Source organism: Amphiprion ocellaris, chromosome 21 (genome assembly GCF_022539595.1).
Source record: "Amphiprion ocellaris isolate individual 3 ecotype Okinawa chromosome 21, ASM2253959v1, whole genome shotgun sequence".
Classification (NCBI taxonomy): domain Eukaryota; kingdom Metazoa; phylum Chordata; class Actinopteri; family Pomacentridae; genus Amphiprion; species Amphiprion ocellaris.
Genome location: NC_072786.1, coordinates 2,256,483 through 2,272,561, shown reverse-complemented (window position 1 = coordinate 2,272,561; position 16,079 = coordinate 2,256,483). Strand labels below are relative to the sequence as shown.

Here is a 16,079-nt window from a genome sequence, read left to right as displayed (position 1 = left end):
GCCATGTGTCCATTACTTTTACTTATCTCCTTCAGTATTAGCAACCTGCTAACACTTTTCTGCTTGCACATCACTACTTGGTCCTTGGTACAACTGGTAATCTCAACTCGTTTCTCCACGATATAGAAAAAAGATTACGTTACAGCGTTCACAGTTAGATCTTCTTCCACCAAAGTCAAACAACGGCGATGAAATCAAACCGAAAACAAACACCTGAAGCTTCAAACTGCACTCAGGAGGATTTTACTATTGCCACCACAGCTACTTTTCACTGTTAAACTGCAAACCATTACAATTCCCAGTTTTTAACCATTCCTCCACTATTTTTCGGTTTCATTTTATCTTTGTACCATTACTTAGTATCCCCTTTAGCCATTTATCTAATACCTTTACTGATCTCCTTCTATATTAGCAACCTGGTAACACTTTTCCTGGTACTTTCAACTGGTAATCTCAACTGGTTTCTCCATGATATAGAAATAAGATTACGTTACAGCGTTCACAGTTAGATCTTCTTCCACCAAAGTCAAACAAACGGAGGTGAAATCAAACCGAAAACAAACACCTGAAGCTTGAAACTGCACCAGACTTTCAGGGAGGATTTTTAGAAATCACACCCGACCACACTGAGTCCGTCTGCACTGCTTCCTCTTCCATCCTCTCCCGTTAACACACACCATGAATATTGCATTCATGAAGATGAGAAGCGATGCTCTCTGCCTCTCGCTTCGAAGCGACCTGCAGCGATCGACTGAACGGATCGTTTACGAACGCCGGCTTTGCTCATAAACAGCCAGCTCACCGTCTTTTCAATGTCAGCAGTTTGCGGCGGATGTCGGCTCGACCACACATGCATGTTCTGTTGCACATACTGAAACCCATCACATGCACTCTCTCTCTCTCTCTCTCTGCCAGTGCAGCTCTATGTCGCTCTACCTTTGTTCACCCTGCGCAGGATCTGGCAGCGACATTTAAACGACACGGCGATCATGGTGAAGCCGAGCCGAGTGTCGCCTCCCCCCACGGCGCCATGCAGCTGCAACCGCCGGAGAGAAAAAAACTACACCTCCCGCTCCTCCTCCTCTTCCTCCTCCTCCTCCTCCTCTTCTTCCTCTTCTTCCTCGTCACCTCTGCTGGCGACCGAATGACGGACGACCTCCTCAGACGGAATCCGGCGGCGATGCTCAGCAGCCGATTGATGGGGGAGGGAGGGAGGAGGAGGATGAAGAGGAGGAGGCAGCGCTGCAGATGTGAAGCTCCTCCATTAAAACCAGGCAGAGTGGGGGAGGAGGGGGGAGGCAGAGTCTGCGCAGATGGGAGGATGAAGATGATGATGATGGGAGGAGGAGGAGGGATGATGATGATGATGGAGGGAGGAGGAGGAGTGTTTGTGCAGCTGGATGGACGGATGGAGGATGCAAACAGAAAGATGAATAAAAGGAGGTTAAAAGAGGAGGGAAAAGTCAGAAAAGGGGGAGAGAAAAACATGAGGAAGAAAAGAAGGAAAAGATCAATGGAAAAGAGGGAAAGAAAAGAAAAATGGTTAAAAATGAAGGAAAACAGAAAGCGAAAGAATAAATAGAAGGAAATTAATGGAAGAAATTAAATGGAAGAAGGAAGTAAGGATGGAAAGAAGGAAAGGAAAGAGGCACAAAAAAGGATGGAAAAAAATAAAGGAAATGCTTAAGGAATAATTGAAAAAGTAAAGAAGGAAGGAAAATTCAGAAATACAAGAGGAAGGAAATAAAAGGATGAGGAAGGGAAGGAAAGAAAGAATCAATGGAGGGAATAAAAAGAGGGAAGAAAAGAAAAATGAATAAAAAGGAAGGAAAAACTGGAAACAGATAAAGAAATTAAAGTTAAGAAGAAGACAGGGAAAGAGGAGAGAAAAACTAAGGGAAAAAATTAAGAAGAAGGAATGAAGATGGAAGAAAAGAAGGAAAAGGAATGAAAAGATCAATGGAAAAGAGAAAAAGAGACAGGAATAAGAGAAAATGGTAAAAATGAAGGAAAAACTCATGAGGAGAAAGAATTAATAAAAGAAAATTAATGGAAAAAATTAAGTGGAAGAAGGAAGCAAGAATGGGAAGAAGGAAAGAGGACAGATAAAAGGAATAATAAAGAAGAATGGAAAGAAAATAAAGGGAAAACAGATGAAGAGAAGGATTTAATGTAGAAGTGGATTGAAAAGAAAAAGAACAGAGGAAAGAAATATAAGAGGAAGGAATTAAAAGGTAAGGAAAGAAGGAATAAAAAGAAAGCTGGACAAAAATGAAGGAAAACTGATGAAGAAATTAAAGTTAAGAAGGAAACGAGGAAAGAAAGAGGAGAGACAATAGGAATAAGCACAGGATGGACAGAAAGAAAAATAAAGGAAACAGACCAAGAGAGGAAATTAATGTAAAATATTAAAGAAACACGGGAAGGAAATGTTAATAAATAAAAACAAAATACAAAATAAATGAGAAGAGATAAAAAATACAGATAGAAAATACAAGAACTGAGGAAGAGAAGGAATTAAAGAAGGAAACAAGGAAGGATGGAGGAAATGACTGAGGTTGGAAGCAAAGAAGACGACGGATCCTACATTTCCCATGATGCATCTCGGCAGGTTTTCTTATTTTATCTGCAGACATGAATCTGCAAAAACTAAACATCACAGAAAAGAAACAGAAATAGAACTTTTAAGGAGCTGCAATCACACAATTTAGATCTTTGCTGTTTGTAGTTAAATCAATTATAATTGTGTTAACAATTAATTTAACAGTTAACAACTAAATGATTAATTGTTTAAGCATTTTAGAGAAAAAATGTATGTACATGGTGCAGAACACTAACTCAGAGCAGGTAAAGTGTTTTAATTGAGGCTGATAATCTGCTGTTTATCAGTGGAATTAGTGCAGAACAGCTGAGCTTCTGGTTTATTTACCTTCATGAGGAGATAAAAATATGTGAGAGCAGCTGTGATTGGCTGACGGCAGAGGGGGCGTGGCCTGCAGCAGGTAGTGAAGTGGTCATACATGTAGGTCAGTGTTCCAGCAGCAGATTACAGCGGATTAGTGTATTAAAGGTTTTAAATTCATATTCCAGTAACTGCAGTGAAATGCAGGTCAGTCGCCCCTCCCCCGATCCCCATTCACCGTCAATACTGAGGTTCTGTTTCTGCATTATTATGGTCTGTTCTGATCTGTGCTGCCCCCTGCTGGACACTACGGTGCTCAGCTGCACTCTGAGCCTATAACGCCCCCTGCTGGTCAAACCACAGCAGCACAACAGGAACCTGCAGCTCAGAGTGTTGCACATATTATATGATGTCAAATTATGTTATATTTCCACAAGTGGAAAAAAACAACTAGAACCAGAGAACTTGGTCGCAAAGTCTGGAATTCTCTCCCCCCAGACATCCGCAACATTGTTTCTTTACCCCAGTTTAAGTCAAGACTCGAAACTCATCTGTTTAAATCTGCATACTCATTGTAATTTCATTGTTTCTTTTAACTGTTGTGTTACTTTTGTCTGCTGTTTTGTTTTATTTATTTTATTGTGTTTTTATCCTCTGTAAAGTGACCTTGGGTGTTATGAAAGGCGCTGCCAAATAAAATGTATTATTATTATTATTATTATTATTGTTAAAGTAAGAACAACAACGATCGAGAGCAGGACATCCCAGAACTAGAACCAATTAGAAACAACAGAGAAATCAGAACCACCCTAAAGAACAAGTGAAATTAGAACCAGATATGAGAACCTGAAGGAATCAAAACTTGAAAAAAATCAGCGAGAACTGATAGAAACTGGTAGAAAAGTAAGAACTACAAAAATGGAGAGACACACCAGAACCAACTACAATTAATAGAACTTCAGAAATCAGAACCAATAAATAAATAGATTAAAAAATCTGAAACAACTTAAAGGAATCAGAACTGGACAAAAACTGCTAGATCCAGAGAGATTGGTCATAAATTAGAAACCACAAAAATGGAGAGCAGGACGAACCAGAACCAGAACCAGAACCAAATAAACCAGGACAGAGAAATCAGAACCAATATAAAGAACCACCGCAATACAAACCAGCTAAAAGAAGTAGAGAAATCAGAACCAGACAAAAAAAACAACCAAAAAATAAAAAATGGAGAAATCAGAACCAGATAAAAGAACCAGAGAAATCAGAACCAGCCCGAAGAATGAGACTATACGAGATAAAAACTGAGAAATCAGAAGGAGAACGTGACAGAAAAAAACACTAGAACCAGAGAACTTGGTGGTAAATTAGAAACCACAAAAATGGAGAGCAGGATGAACCAGAACCAAAGAACCAAAGAAACCAGGACCAACTAAACCAAACCAAAACAGAGAAATGAGAACCAGATACAATAATCTGAAGAAACCAAAAGTGAAAAAAAACAACTACAACCAGAGAAACTGGTAGAAAAGCAAGAACCACAAAAGTCAAGAGACACACCAGAACCAACTACAAACAACAGAGAAATCAGAACCAGTTAACAGAACCTCAGACATCAGAACCAGACTAAAGAACACAAGAAATCAGAACCGCCCTGAAGAACAAATGAAATTAGAACCAGAATTAAGAACCTGAAGGAATCAAAACTTGAAAAAAATCAGAATTGGAAGAAATTGGTAGAAAAGTAAAAACCACAAAAACAGAGAGACACAAAAGAACTGACTAGATACATCAGAGAAAGCAGAACCAGTAAATAGAACCTCAGAACCAGATAAAGTAGAACCAGACAAAGTAGAACGAGCTCTCTGTGTTCTGTTAGTCGACGTTCTTTCTGTGTGAATCTAAAATAAAGTTCTTCCTCTTCCTGATCAGAACTTGTTTGATGTGAATACCGAACGTCCTCACGCCGTCACATCCCCCCCCGACGACAACAACAACACCCCTCACACGTTCACACGCTTCGCACGGCTGCAGCTGTTGCCATGGAAACAGGCCGATGAATAATTGATGGCGGCGAGGCGACCGAACAAAGAGCCACGCTGAGAGATGAAAGGAGTGTTCAGGACGTCGTCACAGCTGCCGGCGATCCAGAGAGACAAACACGTGGCTTTGAGTCACTGCTTCTTCTTATGTAACACACGCTAACAACACGCAGCAGCACACGCTAACAACACGCTAACAACGCGCAGCAGCACACGCTAACAACACGCTAACAACGCGCAGCAGCACACGCTAACAACACGCAGCAGCACACGCTAACAACACGCAGCAGCACACGCTAACAACACGCTAACAACGCGCAGCAGCACACGCTAACAACACGCAGCAGCACACGCTAACAACACGCAGCAGCACACGCTAACAACACGCTAACAACACGCAGCAGCACACGCTAACAACACGCTAACAACGCGCAGCAGCACACGCTAACAACACGCTAACAACACGCAGCAGCACACGCTAACAACACGCTAACAACGCGCAGCAGCACACGCTAACAACACGCAGCAGCACACGCTAACAACACGCAGCAGCACACGCTAACAACACGCTAACAACACGCAGCAGCACACGCTAACAACACGCAGCAGCACACGCTAACAACACGCTAACAACGCGCAGCAGCACACGCTAACAACACGCTAACAACACGCTAACAACACGGAGTCCAAACCTTTAATTAGAGACACCAGAGAGCAGAACAGACGCAACAACAATCAATCACAAAAGAACACAAGTTTAAAATACACTTCTGATCGATTATATTGCTTTTTTATATCTGTTTAGGTTCTAATTGAGTTTTATTGAGTCACATTTTTGGCATTTAAATGTAATGTTCTGTCATTTTTATTTGTTTTTAAAAAGTTTTATATTTAGTTTCTATTTTATTTCTTGTAATTTTAATCTAGTTTTTTATATCTAGCTTATTTTTTCATATTTTGCCCGTTTAATCTCTAGTTTTATATGTAGTTTTTATTCTATGATTTTAATTTCAAACTTTGTCTTGATATATTTTATTTGTTTTTAAATCCAATTTTCAATATTTTTATTTTTAGATTGTCTTTTAAAATTGATTTTATTTCTATTTTTACTTTCATTTAAAATTATTCATTCATAATTAATTTAATACAATGTAATAAAAATTGTATTTTATCATTTTATTCTATATTATCAAGTTCAAGTTCCAATTTTCACATTTTGTCATTTTAATTAATTAATTTCATTTTTCAAGCTTTTTTTTACCTAGCTTTATTTTTTAAATATTTTAATTGTTTAATAAATTCTATCAAGTTTTATATCTAGTTTTTATTCTATTATTTTCTTTTCATCCTTTATCTTTTTGAATCTATTTTAATTATTTTATACCAAGTTTTCAATTGTTTTATTTTTCAAAGTCTTTTCTGATTTTTTATTTTAATTTTTGTCATTTTAATTTAATGTCATATTTTTTTATTGATTTTAAATCTACTTTTTATTATATTATTTTGTTTTCATGCTTTGTCTTTTTTAATATTATTTTTATTTGTTTTATATCTAGTTTAAAATTATTTTATTTTTCATTTCTTTTAAAACTGATTTAATTAAATTTTTGTTATTTTAATTTAAAGTTCACCTTTTTAATATATTTTTTATCAAGTTTATATGTAGTTTTGTTATATTATTTTGTATTCATGGTTTGTCTTTTTAAATCCATTGTATGTTTTTATTTTTGCTATTTAATTTCATGTTTCGTCAATATAATCGATTTTTATGAAGTTTAGTATTTTTAGCATTTTTTATTTTCATGTTTTGTGATTTTTAATCTTTTCTATGATTTTTATGTAGTTTTTAATATTGTATTTTATTTGATTTGTTTTTTTGTCTATTTTATGTTTTTAAATCTAGTTTTCAATTGTTTTATTTTTCATATTGTCTTTTTAAATTGATTTTTATTTAGTTTCATTTTGATTTTAATGTTTTTTCTTTTTAACCTATTTTATCAAATTTATATTGTTTTCATATTAGATATTTTTTTAATGTTTTGTCTTCTCAATTGATTTTATTTTTTATTTTATTGTTTTGTCTTTTCACTTTAGGGTTATGTTTATTGTCATATTTTGCCTTTTTAATCTATTTTATCAAGTTTTATGTCTTGTTTTTTTTAACACTATTTTCACATTTTGTTTTTTTATTTTATTACTATTATTTATCATTGGTAATCTGTGAAGCACGAAACTTTAGGAAAAAACACTAAATATTACAAACAGTATGATGCAGTAAAATTCAGCGGTAGGTTTGACCTAAATAACTGCAGCTGTACCTAATAAACTGGCGACTGGGTGTTTTTATTTGAGAGGAATCAGAGGAGTGAAGGGAAAAAAAGAAGGGGAAACAATTGTTCTTTAATTTAAGGGAGCTAATTAAACATCAAATCCAAATAATGTTTAATGGCGCCGCGGCTCCCGAGAGGCCCGAGCGTTAATTAAGGTGAGCTCGCGTGGATTTCTGCTCCACTTTCTGCTGCTGGAGATAATCCAGCCGCCTCCGGACCAGCACGAATCCTGGAAAAGTGGAAACCGTAGGCCTGAGAGCCGAGCCGAGCCGAGCCGAGCCGAGCCGAGGGGAGTCTAACGCGTTCACACATATTAAAAAGCAGGTAGGCGTTCGGTCTGCCGCTAATAGAGCCACAAGCACAACAAAATAAAGATGTTTTCGCTTAACGGAGTCCAACAAAGATCAGAAGAAACAAAGCGGCGAACCAGAGAGCCGGCCCTCCCCGTTTTCCTCTTTAATCTCCGACCGGTTATGCTAACGAAGTCCTTATTTAAAGCACTAATTAGCAAATTTTTCTGTGTCAACAGCCTCCACGCAGCACACGACTGAGTCTGAACTCAACACTCGTCTTCATTAACGAGCAAATTTATGTGTCGTAATGTTCCGGCGCTCTAACGAGATCAAGAGGAGACGAGAGAGAGGCTCAAAAAGGTGAGACACGGGTGACATCACTGCCAGGGGGCGTGGCCTCGGATGGGGGGCGGGGCAACACCTTTCACCTCCATCCAGGTAACACCGGGTCAAATATATTTTCTTTATTTATACAAAAGGAACAAACTCAATTATATTTATTTAACTGCTGTGTTTAACCCTCTGACCTGCAAACAGCTTCTGGTTGTTTTTTTCATGTCTGTCTCATAACTGTGAGTTAATTTTTCACTGTAATCTAAAGTCTTGCACCTCTATAAAAATAGAACAACCGCGAAGAGGGAGAGAGAACTCAGAAATGTCTTCTGCGCAGTATAATATAATTTAAATGGCTGTTTATGCTGGTTTTTAATGTTTCATGAACAAATTACAGTTATTTTACATCTTGTCTTTAAATTACTGACTATATTAGAAAAGCACAGAAAAAAGGACTCATTTATGGGTTCACTTTGAAAAAAAAAGGCCAAACCTATAAATAACATCCACATCAGAAAATCTGATAGTAATATGTTCTTTCACATCATTTCACACAGCTTTTAGAATCACTAAATGAGCAAAAAACAACATTATTTTATAGATAATTGCCACTATTTCGAAGAAAACGCACGGATTTTAGGAATTGTGAAATGGTAAATATACATTTTTTACTGTTTAAAGATTAGCTCTTTCTTGTTTCATTGAATTACAGAAGATAACAAAAAAAATCACAGAAAAAAGCATCACTTTACATGCTTAAATGCCAAACCCGAAAATCTATTTTTACAAATAGTAATTTTTTCTTTTACAGTGTTGAACCCTAAAATTACAGTTTTTATGCTAATTAAATTAGCCAAAAAAGCAATTATTTTATTGATATTTGGCACCACTAAAGAAAATGGATGTATATTAAGAATTGTAAAATGATAATAAAAATAAAAAAAAATTCCCAGTTATTTTACAGAGTTTCTCTATTTTGTTAAATTATAGATAATAACGAGCGAAATCACATAAAAAAGGTAATAATACGTAAAATTGTTCTCTCTTATTCATATTTATTTGATCTGAAGCCTCATAATGAGTGTTTTTGGGATTAACTCTTTATTTTAAGCGCACAAACTCATGATATCAGTTATTCGCTTGCACTTTACAGAACTAAATTTAAACTATTTTATATCATAAGTCAGTAAAAAGAAAACAGAAGGTTGAGTAATGAGGTTTTCTCTGTATATAAATGTGATTTCTAGCAGGCAGAAATGCCAACATGCAGCATTTTTACTTCACACTTTCTTATTCTGTCTGGAAAAGAGCGAAAAAAACAGATTGAGACCAGAAACAGCTGATAATCTGAACCTGTAAACGTCTCTTTCAAGAACTCTTAAAGATGCTGGACACAACAAACCGGCTTAACGAGGCCGACGGAGATTAAATCAACGAGGAAATTCAGGACTGAAATCACACTGAGCGAGGAAAGAGGGGATGGAAAGTCTCGAGGTTTAGCCGGTCAGCCAACCTGAAAATGCTTTCATATACAATCACACGCTGCGCTTCACACACACACACACACACACACACACACACACACACACACACACACACACACACACACTGAGCTAGCTAGCTGGTAGCTTCCAGAAATGCCTCGTGGCAGCTCTGCAGCACAAACAGTACATTTCCATACCATAGAGGTATCACAAAGATCAGCATCCAGACAAACACAAATACGCAGTTTTAAATGATTAATTTCACAAATATTCACAACGGTGTTTGGTTTGCAATATAAAGCTGAATGCTTGTCATCTTTTTTAAAAAAATAAATCAAAAAATGGCATCATTGATCACAATCAGAAATTGATTTCCAACCAAATCTGAGCTTGAAATCATGTTAATTAATCAAAATCTGTTTATTCTACGTGTCTCATTTAAAAATTTGCCTAAAATAAAATTTCCGCAATAAGTAGAATCTGTAAACAATAAAAAATTCCACATTCCTCGGCACAACCAAAAAGCCTTGACTGATTCAGCTGTGACCAACACTTACATGACAACAATTCAGAGTCAATAAAATAAATGCAGCATGGCTCAGAAACAGTGAACAGAGCAGCAAGTTGTTGGAGATACATTCAGCATGGAGAAACATCTTCCTACAGCTGATTAACAGAGTGAGAAAGTCTGTAGAGGCTGTAAAAATACAAAAAATTATTGAAAAATTGGTTCCTCTTGGGAAAATGTTGTACATGTTAACTCCAGGATTTTTTTAACAAATAGTCAAAATAATGATATTCTTTCTCTTTATGATTTCATCCATTCTAATTAGATTATACTACACAGAATTCCTTCTCCTTCTATTAATGGTTGTTCTGTTTCCATAGAGGCACAGGATTTTATGTTGTAGTAAAAAAAAAATTAACCTAAAAATATGACGGGAGCAAATGAAACGTCCAGAAATAGCTCAGGGGTTCAGTGGGTAAATTTTCTGCTCCGGTTCATTCACAAATATCCAAGGCCGAATGTTTCATCGTCTGCTCGCAGCTTGCAAACACTTTAATCGGCGTAAACGGTTCAGCCGGCGACGAGTTCAAGGCCTGTTGGAGATTTCTCAGGAGGAGACAGATGGAGGCGAGGGAGCTGCGAACCAGAGTTCACCCACAAAAACAAGAACATTCCTCAACCTCGCATTAGCTCAGAAGATGGTGGAAAAACCAAACGAGCGGTGGAGGGATTCAGACATTTTTCTGTGATGAAAATACACAAAGAAATACAGTGTCCGTCCAGAAAGAAAGCTGCACACACGACACACATTCACTGTGGCATCACTTCAATAAGCTTCTGCAATGTCACAGCATTTATTTCTGTCCAGAGTTGCATTAATTTTCTACCAAGATCTTATATTAATGATGGGAAGACAAAGTCTTCTCCAGAATATCCCAAAGATCCTCAGTGGGGCTGAGGTCTGGACTCTGTGGAGGACAATCCATCTCATGCTCCCTGATCCACTCATTCTCAATGTGAGCCCATGAATCCTGGCGTCGTCATCTTGGAACATGAAAAACTCCACTGATGGAAAGACCTGGTCATTCAGTATATTCAGGTATCAGCTGACCTCATTCTTTGGGAACATAATGTTGCTGAACCTGACCAACCCCAGATCATAACTCTAACCCCCACAGGCTGGTAGACACTAGCCATGATGAGTTCATCACTTCATCTGCCTCTCTTCTTACCCTGATGCCCCCATCACTCTGGAACAGGGTAAATCTGGACTCATCAGACCACATGACCTTCTTCCATTGATCCAGAGTCCAATCTTTATGCTACCAGCAAACCAAAGCCATTTTTTCTGATTAGCTTCACTGATCAGTGTTTTTTTTTAGAGCTACAGCTGTTTAGTCCCAATCCTTTGAGTTCCCTTCGAATTCTACGTGTGCAAATGTTCTTACTTTCACTATTAAACATAGCCGTTGATTTCCTACGATCGTCTAAGAGTTTGTTCCAACCACATTTGTTCCTCAAAGATGATGGTTCTCCACTATCCTTCAGGTTTTAATGATGCGTTGGACGATTCTTAACCTGATTTTAGTAGTTTCATCTCCTTAGTTGTTTTCTTTGCTTGGTGCAGGCCAATAATATGTCTTCCAACACATTTGTTTAAGAAATGAGAAGCTCCTCACTGCATCAGCAATGGAAGGCTCTTACCTATTTGCTTAGTTAAATCCAAGTGCCGGCTTTTTTCTTTGGACAGGCAGAGTATGTGAAAGTATCCTGGAGAGCTGCTGGAGCATGTTGTGTTTTTACATCCTAGTCCAGCATCAAAACCAACAGTGCCAATCACTGGATCAACCATGATGTTACCCATAGCTCCACCCTCATCCTCTCCATAGGTGGAGTTGATGACGTTGACGGACTCAATGAAGGTCTGGTAAAGTTCTCGTCTGGTAAGTCACGTTTTGGAAACTTTTGACATTATTGTGGTACAGTGGGAGGAAACGGAGATATAAACTGGAGTGAACAGAGGAGTCCATTGAATTTGAAATGCTGGAACTTAATTTAAATTGTGAAACCTGAAATCGACAAAGTTGAGTCTATCAGTGATGATCAAATGCAGTTTTACTCCAGTCTAATAATTCTTTTCCAAATGATGTGGTTCATATTCAGCTCGTACAGTTAGTCAAGGTGAGAAAAGTTCAGTTTCAAGCAGCACATTTCTACATTTCTGCCAGCAGTTTTTAGAAACTGTGACACAAAGCAGGATCCTTCACTCGACGCCGTCGCACAGTTGAGCTCTAATCGCTTCATCCCTGGTTCCTTTGTTATCTCCCTCGTCTCTGTCACTACTGTCTAATCTAATGAAGGAAAATCTTCCCAAAAAGTGTTTTAAAGACACATCAAGGCATGGCAGAACAAACGGAATCTAAATCAGAGACGAGAATAGAATCAAATGCACCACGGAGACGAAAACCAGAACAACAGCCACTTCTGAAAACAGAAACGGGTCATGCTGAGATGTCGAATCACTGCTCAAACAAGGTGATCAATACAAGCGATAAATTCATCATAGTTGGGGTTATGTTCTTCCAACGTCATTGTGGGGTTTTAGGTGAGAATGTAGTAACAACATGGACACTACAAAGTGCTTAAACAACACAAAATATTTATTTCTCAGTTTGGTTGTTGATTAATTAAAACTAATCGGTATCAACTTCAACCTAAGTCTGATTCTTTATTGTAAATTCGCTTATTCCATCTGTGTCAAACTAAATATTTTTCAGTTTCTTGATGCACAAAAGAAGACATTTGTCCTTTGGTGTTTTGGGAAACAGTGATTGTTATTTTTCAGTTTTCTGACCTTTTGAAGATCAAACAACTCTCCAATTGAGAAAATAATCGACACATTGATCAACAATGAGAATAATAATTAGTTACAGCCTTAATAGAGAGGTAGGGGAGAGTGGGGTTAGTTGAGCCACTCCTTGGGTCAAAACCTGGAAACTTGTGCCTAAAATGTCTCCAATATATTTCTTTAAAATATCTAAAATGACTTAAACTTCTCTGAATGTCTGAAAAAAAATGGTCCAAAATGACTCAAAATTTGTGAGAATGACTGAAACTTGTCCAAATTTCTCCAAGGTAGCTGAAAAATTGTCTGAAAATGATTCAAAATGTGTCCAAAATGATCATGAGAGGAAAATCAAAGCTACTGGATGAATAAATAAATGCAGCATGGATCAGAAACAGTGAACAGAGGAGCAAGTTGTTGGAGGCTACATCCAGCATGGTGAAACATACAGAAAAGGTCTATAGAAGCTGGAAACAGAACTAGTTAAATATCTGTATTTAACTATTATACTATGTAGTATTTTGGGGTCATGAGTGATTTTGGACAATTTCATGCATTTGGAGCAGTTTTGGATCATTTCAGATGATTTTCTGAGTCTTCTGTGACAAATTTTGGATGATCTGAAACTATTTCACATGCATTACTTAGCTACAATGTGACGCTAAAGTGTTAGCATAAAGTTAGCTATAAGCTACATGGATGATGCACTTCTGTTAAAATGGTGACACCCATGATTATTGGTAAATAATTACATCATTGCACATCTACAGCTTTATGTTGAATAATAGCCCAGTTTTGTAAAAATCTGAATTTTGATGATGATCTTGTTCCAAAATATGTTATCTGTGGGGCTTATTGAAGGAAACTGGCCCTTAAAGTTGTACATTTTATCTTTAAATACAACTTTTAAGAGACTACTTGGTGTTGGTTTGTCCTTATATGAGGTATAAAACTCAAAATTTTACTACAATGGCACAATTTACCCGAACATATTTTCTTCAAAGGCTCGTTTACCCCATAGTTGACACAAAAAAACACTTATTTTTAAGGAAAGCCATATTTTAAAAACTATTTATTTTAGACCCAAACCAATTATTGCTAGGGATGCCCCACATCCTGAAGTACATCTACACTACCGTCCAAAAGTTTAGGGTCACATAGAAATGTCCGCATTTTTGAAAGAAAAGCATTTTTTTTTTTTAATGAAGATAACATTAACTGAATGATAAATACAGTCTAGACATTGTTAATGTGGTAAATGACTATTGTAGCTGGAAACAGCTGATTTTTAATGGAATATCTCCATAGAGGTACAGAGGAACATTTCCAGCAACCATCACTCATGTGTTCTAATGCTACATTGTGTTAGCTAATGGTGTTGAAAGGTTCATTGATGATTAGAAAACCCTTATGCACTTATGTTAGCACATGAATAAAAGTGTTTTCATGGAAAACATGAAATGATCAAACTTTTGAACAGTAGTGTACATGTTTTCTTTTTAGACATTCATGTAACGACACCTCAAGTAAAAACTGACTCATCTTACCCCACTTTCCCTTAAAGTGAAACCATCCTGATATGAAAACATCATTAAAAATCCCTCTGACAACTGGAACAATTCCCGTAACTGATAATCTAAAGCTATATCATAAACCCCAAACATCAGGATGAGCTAGTTGGATGTTCAAAGTTAGTATAAACCTAGAAAAACAGGACTTTCCACACCTAATAAAAACTCTATTCATCTAGAAAGAGTGCTGCTTTACTGGTTGTTTGTATCTTTGACGCTAGTGTTTGGTTAGCCCAGTTTGTGCAGGAATTACTGAAAGCTGAAAATTATGTCTGACGGTGCTAATTATTTTGTCTTCTCTCCCAGGAAATCAGTCCTCCTCCGCCATCCTGAAGAATCTTCTAACTACGTAAATGTACCTCGAGGATACGAGGAGGCTCAGAAACACAGGCATCCAACACAAATACAACACTGACTAACTTTACCTTCAAGTATTAATAATTAACATCCAACAAATTGAGTCTCTAACAGCTGCTTAGGTTGACGTATAAAATCAACAACCTGGTTTCAACGGATCTTGAGAGTTTCCTGTTTCTGAATTGACAGTAACAGGCCAGAAAAACTATAAATCACAGAGTAAATATATATATATATATATATATATATATATATATATATATATATATATATATATATATATATATATAGCAATGAGTCTGTCACACCGATGTTATTTAACCAGTTCTAACAACTGTACAGCCTCCACAGTGAAAATACTGATTTCTAAATGTTTTAATAACAGATATAGACTGTTGCAGGAATCACAAACATTTGAAGCAGATGGTGAAGAGTTGTGGTTCATCACACAATGATGATGATGACCTCATTCTTCACAAGTTTCAAATAATTTTGAGCAATTTTAAACTGAGATGATAAAACCTACTGGATGAATAAAATAAATGCAACTCAGCTCAGAAACAGTGAACAGAGGAGCAAGTTGGAGATACATTCAGCATGGTGAAACATACAGAAAAGGTCTATAGAGGCTGGAAACACGGAAATAGTTAAATATCTGCAGTATGTGGCAATTTCATGCATTTGGACCAGTTTTGGATAATTTTAGATGACTTTCTGAATCTTTTGGGACAAATTTTGGACAATTTTTGAGACATTTAGGGAAAATTCTTGTCATGCCAGGCAATTTTTTCTTAATTTCTAACAAATTTCAAGCCATTTTGAGTATTTTTCTATAATTTTGGAGGCTCTATTAGACATTTTGGACAAATTATTGCTCATTTTGGACAAATTTTGAGTCACTTTGGACAGAATTGGTGCAGTTCAAGGTATTTTTAAATGTTATTTTCCAGATTTTTCTTGGCGAAACATCTTTCGACAGCCTGATGGGCAGATTTATGCAGAGAACAAAGAGCCCACAGTTTGGAAAAAACGTGACGGGAGGAAAAAAGAAAAACACTCAGAAAGCGCTTGGAATTCAGAGGGTTAAAGATCAGATAACTCAGGTGAGAGCTGAGGAATATTTTCACTCTGATAATGCTGTTTGTAGTTGTTATTTGGATGCACCTCAGCTCTGAAAAGTTTTCAGGTTTTGTCGACAAGAATGCTAAGCAGCGATCACAGAAGAACAACACAACCTGGAATTACCAAGAACAACACAACCTGGAATTACTGTGTGTTTCCCACATTTCCCACATTCCTTTCCACAGTAAACACTTCCTCCCTTGTCATTACCCACAAACCACCTGGCCCCCACTCACCTGGATACCTGAGCGAGTTTGTGTGAAACTGAGCAGCGCTAACGACCTTCATCTAT

At 36.9% G+C, this 16,079-nt stretch overlaps 1 protein-coding gene across 10 annotated transcripts in view; it reads right to left on the bottom strand.

Moving 5' to 3' along the window:
• The window catches only part of grip1 (glutamate receptor interacting protein 1), a 74,564-nt gene that overhangs the window by 36,334 nt on the left and 22,151 nt on the right, over window positions 1-16,079 (bottom strand). For 2 of the 10 annotated variants that reach the window (XM_055006765.1, XM_035949508.2), the window contains exon 1: window positions 937-1,078. The exons of the other annotated variants lie outside the window; for them this stretch is intronic. In XM_055006765.1, the coding sequence (XP_054862740.1) occupies window positions 937-991 (55 nt within the window). In that variant the 5' untranslated portion in view covers window positions 992-1,078. Of the gene's footprint in view, window positions 1-936; window positions 1,079-16,079 lie in introns of those variants that run through there. 10 annotated transcript variants of the gene reach the window in all.